Consider the following 11929-nt stretch of genomic DNA (forward strand, 5'->3'; position numbering starts at 1 on the left):
CATTCAAATTGCTCTGCGTTGCTTTGCTGAGGTTTCCGGGTGTTTACTTTTTTTTCTGTGGGATTTCATCATAAAGTGTCTCGACATTGTTTAATAAGCTTCCATAAAAAGGATTCCATCACGGCCTACAGCCAAAACAGGATCTGTTGGTGACACCTTGACTGTAAACTGTAGTGGGGAGTATGTTCATTATATCCTGGACCTACTAACAATTTTGTCAGTGCTACATCAGATATGCGCACACAGGACTGCTTTTCGAATATGGAACACTAAAGACAATATTTGCGTGGGCATACTCTTATCTGCGAGCCATATGTACTCAAAAAAGGGCCAATTATTGCTTCCGAGCCATAGGTTCCCGACCTCTGGTATACTTTGGTGTTAATTGATTTTATCCTTGTTTGTGGGAAGCACATTGTAAAGCGCTTTGGGAGGTCCTCAGTGACTTGAAAAGCGCTATATAAATGGAGACCATATGCATACACATATACATAAATATTTTCTCTTATAAGTGACACTTTTCAACATCTGATCACTATGTTGCTATATTTTGTAGTGCAACCGAAAATTAGTGCTACGGAGCAAAAGGAAATAAAACAAAGTACAGAGACTCAAAGTGACCAAAACTCACCATTTATCTCCTCATTTTCAGCTAGTTGACAACGTTACTATAGGTTGCTTGGTCCGTGGCAGTATAGTAAACCAGGTACTGTACATGTATCGTGTTTTCAGAAAACTGCACAGGGACACCCACAATGTGCTATCCAAAGTTTTACCCATCCAGACTGTAAATTTGGCCACATTTCAAATAAATAGGTTGCAGCCTTGAGTCATACCTGCTGTCTATAAACGTGAGAAATAGTAAATGATTTGCTATTAAAAGGGAGTTAACTGGAACGTTAGGGAGTTAACGAATTCACTTGTTTTTAAAACTATAGAAGGCGCTAAAAATGCACAATGTCCCATTAAGGCCCCAATGGAATGACAATTGTACAAATCACTGAGCAACATAACGTTTCTCCAGTGTAATATTACAAGCAATCTTCGGAAATGGCCACTTGGTTGTGTTCACTGAGCATTACATGTAATAATGAGGAAATTCACATTCTGCCTCACTCAGGCAAAAAGAAAAACATCAAAAGAACTAGGTTAGGATTTCTTTGAAAAAGACTTAGAAAGTAAGTGAAATACAGGGCACAGTCAGGACATATTTTTCATGAGAAAAGGCTCATGGAGGTTCGTAATGCCTTAAGGGAGCGTGGAGAACATTTCAAAACCTAATTTAAGCACAGGAATTTGGTTGGGATAAAGAAGTTTAATTATCTATTTGTACTGACAACTGACCCAATTTATGCAGTGAGTGGAGCTATCCTAACCGACATATGAACCTCCAATAAGCATGTTTGAAGGTGACTTCAAACATTAGCAACAAGGATGTATTTGAGTCAGAGCCCCGATCCAAAGTGTTTTTTTTTTCCTGGAACGTTCCTTCCTGAGGTGTCGTGGGGCAGCTGAAAGGAGGCAACGGCTGAATTACAATGCGTCCTTCGCAGTCTCCTGCCGCCCTCCCCAGCGCACGGATCCCCCTTTTTGCTTTTATCCTTCACGTTAACCACTTGCTACAGTTTTTGCAGCGAGCCCAGAGCACAGCCAGGGACGGGATTTAAAATGCAAGAATGAGCCTGACTCGTGCTCAAAAAGATTCACTCCTGATGGAGATTGAACGATAACATGTCCGAGTCGAGCTAGATGCGAGGTCGCGATGTTTAAGTGTTTAAACGGCTCCGAAAAATTTCCGCTTCTCCACCTCATCCTTTACAATGTGTCCTGCGCAGTCTCCTCTCGCCCTCCCCAGCGCACGGACCCCCCTTTTTTCTTTCATCCTTCGTGTTAAGCACTTGCTACAGTTTTGCATCAAACCTCGCGCTGGGGACAGGACTTGAGCCACAAGAACCATTCTGACCCGTGCTTTGAAACAGTAATTAGCAACCACCACCCGCGGACAGCTCACAGAAAGAAAAAAAAACAGATGCCTTATCTTTTCAGAGTTCGTATGGGTGCTGGAAATCCTTGAAAATGTTTGAATTGTAATGTTGTATTTTCAAGGTTAGTAAAATAAGTGAATTTTGGGTGAAGTGCTTTAAAATGCTTGATATTGTTGCTATTGTCGTGTTTTTTGGCAGTCTGATTTAATAAATCAGGCATTAAATGACATTTTTTTTAATCGGGTGAAAATGCGCCGACAGGCCTGCTTTGGTGGATTGTCATCATGGTATTGTCATGTGAAGCGTCACGACCCCTACTGGTCGCACCCAAATGGACACTCTACTGAGAAAACCTGCTTTTTTTGGCTCAACTCCTTCCTGAGATTTTTTGGTTTATTTAATGATTAAATTATCAGTAATAATAAAACATTATGCACCAGATTATTTAGTAATTAGTAATTCCATATGTTTTGCAGGGGATCCCTGAAAAACGTATTAAGTGTAAATTAATCGATTCATAGTTCTACAAATAAATGTGTAACATACAAGACAATTTAGCAGCAACATTTATTTTAGTCATCAAAATAAAAAACGTTTAATTTGAACGGTGACGTGTTTTTCCTTCGAAGGTGCTGGAAAATTTTAAATTAATAAAATGCTTTAATGTGGCCATGAAAAAGGTGTACAAAGCTTGTATCGTAGTTTTATCTTAGTATATTACTATTTTTGAGCAATGTTTGACCAGACATTAAATATTGCGGAACCAGATTTTTCCAGTATTCGATGCAACCAGAATAAAACCCGGAACACTGTGGTGAGAGGGGGGGATTTTTTACAAGTTTATTGTCCATTTTTATTATTCATTATCCATTATCAGTCAAATCATGATACACTTCAAAACCAACAGGCCGAGACCCTTGCTCCTAGCCAAGAGGCTAAGCCAAGATCCTAGCCAAAAGACCAAGAAGCGATCATTGCGAATGCACCGTTCCCAGAGGTACTGCCATACCGGGCCGTTGCGTGGAGTGGACAGAGCAAGTTCCTATTCCATCTCCCAGTTACAAAAATCATTCAGCAGGAAGGGAGGACGCAAGTTCCTGTCCACTAGATTAATGTTTTTTGGTTTGAACAATTTTATTGACACTATTAACAGCAAATAAACAATGTAAGGTTTGAACAATTTTTTCTCGACAATTTTAACAGCAATTAAGCATATTCACAATTTTGTTATGTCTGACAATATGACGTTTTAACAATTTTTCCGACATTTTTAACAGCAATTAAACACACTATTTCATTACATAATATCCCAATATGAGTTTTTATCGACACTTTTAACAGTCCAGATCATGTCAATGATGTACAAGATATAATGCAGGAAAAGACATTTGATTTTGTTTTATCATTGTGAAAGAAAAATGCAGTCAATATTGTAATCTGAGTACTACAGTACAGTAGTGATGTAATGTGATTACTTTCAATCACTTTTAGATTACTCTAATACCTAATATGCTAGTAAAAAAACAAAACAAACAAACTATTTAAATAAAATTGCTGCAGTTAGTTTAAGACGAATCAATAATGTAACCTTGTAAAGGAAATAGAGGAAACCAAGGTGAGGTTGCTGCTGTAGTCCGACCAAGAAAGTGCTCAAATCTTATACACAAAGTACATTTTTTTAGGATCATGTCATGTGAGAACCTTATCTCTGTCTCTCTAATGTCAATGATTAAAATGATGACGGGCACAATTCGTCTATCGAATTATGTGTATGCAAAATATACTTTGAAATGAAATTGTAATCACGCAAAATAATCAATAAGCTTACGAAACATATCTGTTGATTATGTCTTTTTCTGTTACTGCAACAGAATACAACTACATTTTTCTGTATCCTAAATATGTTACATGTATGGACGTAACCAGCCTGTTTTTGGGTGGTGCTCAAGCACCCCCAAAATGAACCCATGCACCAACAGCAATGATAGTATTTTTAAAACTCTCATTTCCCTAAGAAAGGACAGTTCAGGCTAAAATATAATGAAACACTATAGCTAAAGAAATAAAAACGCAAAACAAAACAAAAATGTGAACAAAGCAGTGTCGAAAATAGTTCACTACCTTGAAATGTTTTAGTCCATATCATTCCTAGCACCGCATTGTGGTATTTCTGCAGTAGTATTCCTGTAGTATTTTCCATAATATATTTTTTGGTAGTATATCTGTAGTATAACTGTCGTTGTATTTTTGTAATATTTCTTTAGTCAAAGATTTGTAGTTTGCAGTAGTAGGACTGTATTTTCATTGTAGTGGTAATTTTGCAGTATTTCTGTGGTATTTTTATAGTATTACTGTGCTTGTATTTTGTATTATTTCTACAGCAGTATTTTTGTAGTATTACCATCATTTTTCTAACATATCTCTTATATTTTAGCACTATTACAGTAATTGTAGTTTGTAGTATTTCTAACGTAATAATTTTTAGCAGTCTTTTTGAATGATAGTGTCACTCAAGTGATATTCTTTCTTCCTGTCGAAGTATTTTGAAGTATTTTCATACTAGTATCTTTGTAGTATTTCAAGTCTTTTTTAACAATATTGTAGTCGTATTCTTGTAGTATTTCGGTTGTAATACTTCTGTAAGACAAAATAATATATGCACTCTGTTTTTAAGCACTAAAATTGATATTTAGTTTTGTGGTAGGTTTGTAGTATTTTTTTTGCAGACACACAAAGGAAAAATGGGGACAAAGTGAGGAAAATCTAAAACAGTGAGATAAAACTAAAACATTATCACTAGTACTATATATATATATATATATATATATATATATATATATATATATATATATATATATATATATATATATATATATATATATATATATATATATATATATATATATATATATATATATATATATATATATATATATATATATATATATATATATATATATGAACGACATAATATATATATATATAGGGACCGTTTTTGTTTGGCAGGCTGTAGTTTTCCCACCCCTGATCTCGGTGCTCAGCATCCCCACTGAACCTAAAATCGTCCCTGGGTAGATGTATTACTCCCCAAAACTGGTAATTTCACAGTGGATTTAAGCTTTTCATTATTATTGCTGTCGTTATTATTACTAGTGTTATTATTTGACCGCGCTGCGGGAATATTGTCGGACAATAAACTGGTCCGTAGTACAGAAATGAGTGCAGACCACTGTTTTAAAATATTCACGACGGATGAGATCGAATGATAAATGCATGGCTTATAACACATCCGAGTCGACCTATAAATACGACGTTGATACGTGAAAGTACTAAAATATTTCACTCTCCCACCTCATCCTGCTGCGGTTGATTCTGCCTCTGATTCGGTGGTTCCTTGCTTGCTGTCATGGTAAAGTCCTCGGGATAAGTCTGAATTTATCGCCGGAGGCAGCTTGGATCGCTAGCAGAAAAGAAGAGAGGGTTGCCTCTTCGTCAACTGAATGATGCTTCTAAATGAGAAGGCTGAGGCTGATTTCGTCACCAGCGAATTGTGCAGGGCGCCGGAGAGCGCATCCGTGGAGAAGAAGACTCCACCGCCCGCATGCACGCTAGCATCACCCTGGGCAGGAGGAGGGGGAGTTGAGGACGAGCTTGCGAGCCAAATTTAAAAAAAAGGGGGAAAAAAACGACGAGGGAAAACGTGAGGATAGGAATACTCCTCTTAGAGGGGTGTCCTTTTTTTCTTTTTTTTTGAAAAACGGTTCGAGAACGGTTTTTAAGGCATCAGAAACACATTTTTTTAGATTAGGAACAGAACGTGTAATGTTCCTGCTATTAATTATGGAAATATGCTGCAAATATTTCACGCACCAGGGGCACTTGAGAAATATAGTCTCTAAGTGGACCCATCTGTCTTGTTTACGGTAGAGTTATGACGTCATAACAACACAACACTTTGAAAATGGCACATCCAATTAACACATGGTTCTCAACTACTCAGAATAAGAAATCCTCTCCCCTTCAAGATCGATCTTTTTTCACATAATATTGGTGGGGACAAAAAAAAAAGATTGCTCACAAATATATCGGTGATTTACATATTACATTCTTAATCTTGCGTGTGCACTTAACAAGACATACTGAATTATTTTGAGATCTCCAGTAAATTGCGACTTTATTTGTGGATCTTGACATTACAAGTGTAAATATCTTTGAAACAAATCTATCTCTGTATAGGTGTTGGATAAAATAACGATAATTTTTAGCTTACATTTTCAGTTGCATGAAGTTCTTCCCATTGCAATCTAACACTGGGAAACACTGGGAAACACAATCTTGGACCTTAATGAATACCCATATTTCATATGTGATGCTTGCACTAATACGCATTTCATAGTGCCCCGTTTAGATGTAGCATGTAGCTAATAGCAGAAAAATCATAGTTAAGCTACTCATCTCTGTGAGTTACTTAACTGGAACGCACTGACTCTTGTACTGAGAAGAGTTGGATATCTTTTGTATAGACTTTGCAGCATGCTGTGCGTGGCTTTGTTCGACGTTTTAAACATGCTTTGTATAGTTCTGTCAAGTCATTCTTCATTGAATCTGCAACTTCTCTGCATCTGGGTGTGATTTACCTGTTATAATGCACCTTTCCTAATGCACCTGTAGGGAAGTGAATGAGGCTTCACAAGCAATGCAATCTCAGTACTTAGCCAGATGCATCATTTTTAAGCTGACTTTATTATTTTATTGTTTGCATTACTTTGTTTAATGTGTGGACTGCCAAGAAACATCATAAGGCAGCAATTTCAAGCATTTTCAATCACTTTACACAAAATTCAAGCATTTTTCTAACTTTGAATACACAACACTAAAATTAAAGCATTTAAGGATTTCAAGCACCCATACGGACCTTGATGGTAACACGTCACCTCAGTCCATGCCAAATCTACGCCTTTTGGCACATTTTAGCTAAAGATTAATGCATGCATCTTATCAGCGTGATTGAGTCGTAATGTATTTAAGAGACAACTTAATTTCTTAGGTTTCATGCTGTTTGCCTCTCTCCCTCCAAGGTTGCAGTGAACTGCTATGACTTTTGTCCATCTCTTTACCCTGTCTCTCCTCGCCTTTCTACTCATCTGCGTATTTTTTTTTAATGGGGTCCCTTGTGAGCATGCTACACTTCGTGTCCACACTTTATACTCTATATGCTTATACTTTGTGCTTAATGCACTGCGTGGAGGCTAAATGTAAACAAAACATTTTACAATTCATAAAGGAGGCGTCAAGGGTTTTAGAGAGCTGTGCGTCTACGATCGAATGCTATGGATTGGTCTATGCTGTCCTGAAATGCAGGAGATTTAATGAGCACCAGGTACGCTTCATCCGGTAGTCAGTCCCCTGACCTCCTCTGACAGACATTTGTGTCCTGGGACATCACAAAATGTGTGCCTTACCTGTAGAACTGGGAATCTTTTTGAGGCTCACAATTAAATTCTGATTCAGAGGTGTATGATTCAAGTATAAAATGATTATTGAGGGTTATTTTTTCTCAATATTTTTTCATCTCTATAATTTACTCACTTGTAGTTTTAATTAACTAAAATGACAAAAAAAGCACACAAATACTAAGTCCAAATGGTTTATCGGTTCAAATGTATTTCCCTGCTTTTTGTTCATTTATTTGACTGAAATGTTTTGGCTGAATTGGTTAACTTTGCTATTTTGTACCTATTATAGAAGCTTCTTTATACTGTACTTGAGCAAAGACGCCAAGTTGCTTTTCAATTTTTTTTTTATTTTTTTAATCCGAGTGCTAAACAATAATTTCCAAACACGGGGGTAAAAAGCATAGTTCAGTAGCAGCTGTTGCTGTTAAAAGAGAGAAAACCACGCATTATGAGTGACTGTAATCGCATTGCCTTAAACAGCGTGTCTGTGACTTTAGGTAAAATAACATCAGGATAGTGTGTTACGTCAAATATTATCTGGTTGATTAGTGGTAGTCAGCAAACACAAATACAATTGGTGGTTTTGGTTGGGAGTTGTGCCAAGCTTCGGTAACATCCAGTGGACATATTTCAAACTGCAGGTGGTATATTTGACACCCCTGCCTCAGGTTGACCTCACGGTTCACTGGTCTCTTAACCGTAAGGGTCGTAGGGGAACCTCTCTATGTAGTGTTATTTGGGCAACCTGGCAGTACCCGTCCCTCTCCAGTCTGTTTTTTTTGTCACTGTTTGCTCCCCCCACATGACACACATCGTTCTGGTTTCCATGGTTACCAGTAGCAGGAAAAGCCTCCTGATCTGACTCAGTTACATCACCTTTATCATCTGGTCGCTGTTGTTTTTTTATCTTGCTCTTCAAAGATGAACCGGACCTAAGCATTGATAGCCAGTGGTGTGTGACAATACTGATGCTGGGGTAAAACCTTTTGCTCCATTATACAGGGTATACACGTTTTTCATTGCCAAATTTAAGGGCTTTTTAAGCACTTTTAAAACCAAATTTTAAATTTTTACAATTCCTTCAAAGGAAAAAAAAAATCAAGCACTATTTAAAAGAATGTTTTTTGTCGTTGTTGACTTAGATGAGTAAAATAAAATTGCTATCTTGCTGCTAGCACATACTTTGTGCTATTTTGAGCTGATCCTTTGTATAAACTAATTTTTTTACATCAATGGGCTGTCACGGTCGCCTTGGTGACCAGTCTGCCCCGCCCTCTGGGCAACAGCTGAAGCAGTTTTCACTAATTGTGTGTCTGATTTAAGGCTGCATTGTGGGCTCTGCGGTTGCGGGTTCATTACTACTCATTATTCACAATCCCGTTCTGTTATGCCTTGTCCTGTTTTAGTCTGTTATGCCTTGTCCTGTTGAGTTCGTGCCGGAGGAACTCTGTATTGTTCTGTTTTGCCCCGGAGTATTGGGCGACTTTTATTTTATTAAATAAAACCTATGAATCGTCAACGCATTTGAGTTCTCCCTTCATGCCTCCTGCCTCCGTTCTGGTCCGGTCACCTTCCACGCCACCACGTCTCGTGACAGAATGAACCCGCCAACAAATAGAACTCAGCGAACGATCCCAGCGCGACTTGGGAGAGCTGGAGAGCGCAGTTCGGCAGTCGCCTACTGAGTTGGCCTTCCCTGCCCGTTCGAACCACGGCCCCGCCCGTCGTGGCCCTTGCTGTGCCTCGAATGGGGTCCCGGGAAGAATTGACGCCTGCCTGTTCGACTCTCATGCCTGCCTGCCCGACTCCCGTGCCGATTGCCTGCTATTCCGTCTCCCCTGCGTGCCAGCCCGACTCAGACTCTGCTGCCCGTCGGGCCGACTCCGACTCCGCTGCCCGTCGGGCCGACTCCGACTCCGCTGCCTGCCTGCCCGACTCCCGTGCCGATTGCCTGCTATTCCCTCTCCCCTGCGTGCAAGTCCGACTCCGACTCCCAAGCCTGCCTGTTCGACTCCCAAGCCTGCCTGTTCGACTCCCAAGCCTGCCTGTTCGACTCCCAAGCCTGCCTGTTCGACTCCCAAGCCTGCCTGTTCGACTCCCAAGCCTGCCTGTTCGACTCCCAAGCCTGCCTGTTCGACTCCCAAGCCTGCCTGTTCGACTCCCAAGCCTGCCTGTTCGACTCCCAAGCCTGCCTGTTCGACTCCCAAGCCTGCCTGTTCGACTCCCAAGCCTGCCTGTTCGACTCCCAAGCCTGCCTGTTCGACTCCCAAGCCTGCCTGTTCGACTCCCATGCCTGCCTGTTCGACTCCCATGCCTGCCTGTTCGACTCCCATGCCTGCCTGTTCGACTACCATGCCTGCCTGTTCGACTCCCATGCCTGCATTGAGTCTCCCTGTACTGATTTTGTTCAGTCTTTCCTGTCCTGTCTTGTCTGTTCTGAATCTGATCCCCCCTTGAGTCTGACTCTTCTGAATCTGATCCCCCCTTGAGTCTGACTCTTCTGAATCTGATCCCCCCTTGAGTCTGACTCTTCTGAATCTGATCCCCCCTTGAGTCTGACTCTTCTGAATCTGATCCCCCCTTGAGTCTGACTCTTCTGAATCTGATCCCCCCTTGAGTCTGACTCTTCTGAATCTGTTCCCCCCTTGAGTCTGACTCTTCTGAATCTGTTCCCCCCTTGAGTGCGACTCTTCTGAATCTGTTCCCCCCTTGAGTGCGACTCTTCTGAATCTGTTCCCCCCTTGAGTGCGACTCTTCTGCATCGGCCTGACCTGAGTGCGACTCTTCTGCATCGGCCTGACCTGAGTGCGACTCTTCTGCATCGGCCTGACCTGAGTGCGACTCTTCTGCATCGGCCTGACCTGAGTGCGACTCTTCTGTAGAGGCCTGACCTGAGTGCGACTCTTCTGTAGAGGCCTGTCCTGTTTACCCGTTCTGATTCTGCTCTGATTTTGCCTGTCTGTTATCCCCTGTCCAGCTTGCCCGCCGGACCCCCCCCTGCCGAGCGCCGATTCCGATCCGCCCGACGCAGATGGCGCCTGTCTCTCCCCGTTCCTGCGTGTTCGGAGGAGGGAGCGGGGTTGCCCCAATCGTGAGCGTCGAACCATTCCGGGGCGTGAGGTTGTAATTTTTTCTTTTTTGGGACCTCGGGAGCTGTCCCTTAAGAGGGGGGCTCTGTCACGGTCGCCTTGGTGACCAGTCTGCCCCGCCCTCTGGGCAACAGCTGAAGCAGTTTTCACTAATTGTGTGTCTGATTTAAGGCTGCATTGTGGGCTCTGCGGTTGCGGGTTCATTACTACTCATTATTCACAATCCCGTTCTGTTATGCCTTGTCCTGTTTTAGTCTGTTATGCCTTGTCCTGTTGAGTTCGTGCCGGAGGAACTCTGTATTGTTCTGTTTTGCCCCGGAGTATTGGGCGACTTTTATTTTATTAAATAAAACCTATGAATCGTCAACGCATTTGAGTTCTCCCTTCATGCCTCCTGCCTCCGTTCTGGTCCGGTCACCTTCCACGCCACCACGTCTCGTGACATGGGCTGCTATAAAATGACATGAATTCGGCCATTCTGCTTCAACAATGCACAGCTTGGCTACGTCACACTTGTTTATAGGTCTTGGGTAAAAATTAAGTTCAATATGGAAGATAGAAAAAGAAAGAAAATACTGTATGAATAAAGAGCAGAAAAATAAGGCAAATTTGGACTCATCTTACATGATTTCTTTGAAGCAGGGTGCATTCAAACTTTTAATCGACTGCTGATCTATTGCTATTTGTTTTAACTTTTTTAAGTTTATATTTTTGCGTGTTTTTCAGAGGAAGTGAGTCTAATTTGGTGAAAATAGAATTCATAGATATTTATTGTTTTTATTACAATTTATTTGTAGCACTGAATATTTCTATTCATATTTTATTGTTTTGCATTTTTAGGGATTTTGTCCTGCTGAACGACGTTAAATCTGTTCAGGGTGTAAACAGCTAAAACTTATGTAATTTTTTTTAAAGTTTTGAATATTTTAGTTTATATTACATGTGTTTTTTCAGGGATTCCCTATTAAACACATACAATTACTAATTACTAAGTAGTTTGGTGCATATCGTTTTAGTATTGATAATATTTCATTAAAATAATCATAGAATCTGAGGATCCATTTGGGAGCAAAGACAAAAAGGCCAATTTTCTGAATAAAGCTGTCCTCTTAGGTGCCACCAGTAGGGGGCAGTGACACTTCACATGACAGCGCCATAACGACAAGCCACCAGAGCAGATGTGTCAGCGTCAGTTTCACACACTTGGTTTAACAATGTTTGAAAAGCTAAAATTGTTTTGTATTTTAAAAAAATATTTTTGTTTGTCTTTGAATATTTTCATTTTTATTTCGTGTGAGATTAGACATACGAAATCGTTAATGACTAAATAATGTGGTGCATAATAGTTTATTATTATTGATAATCTATTATTTAAAAAACAAAACATCCGAGGCGCTGT

The 11929-nt window shown here is 40.2% G+C and overlaps 1 protein-coding gene across 1 annotated transcript in view; it reads right to left on the reverse strand.

The window, feature by feature from the left end:
- Positions 1–5602, reverse strand: part of dpp10 (dipeptidyl-peptidase 10 (non-functional)) — a 149008-nt gene extending 143406 nt beyond the window's left edge. The window contains exon 1 of the mRNA XM_088353056.1: positions 5337–5602. Coding sequence (XP_088209182.1) covers positions 5337–5393 — 57 coding nt within the window. The 5' untranslated portion in view covers positions 5394–5602. The remainder of the gene's footprint in view (positions 1–5336) is intronic.
- Between the last annotated feature and the right edge of the window lie 6327 nt (positions 5603–11929).

The sequence above is a fragment of the Urocampus carinirostris genome, chromosome 14 (genome assembly GCF_059441175.1).
Source record: "Urocampus carinirostris isolate Australia breed hairy pipefish chromosome 14, RoL_Ucar_1.0, whole genome shotgun sequence".
NCBI lineage: Eukaryota > Metazoa > Chordata > Actinopteri > Syngnathiformes > Syngnathidae > Urocampus > Urocampus carinirostris.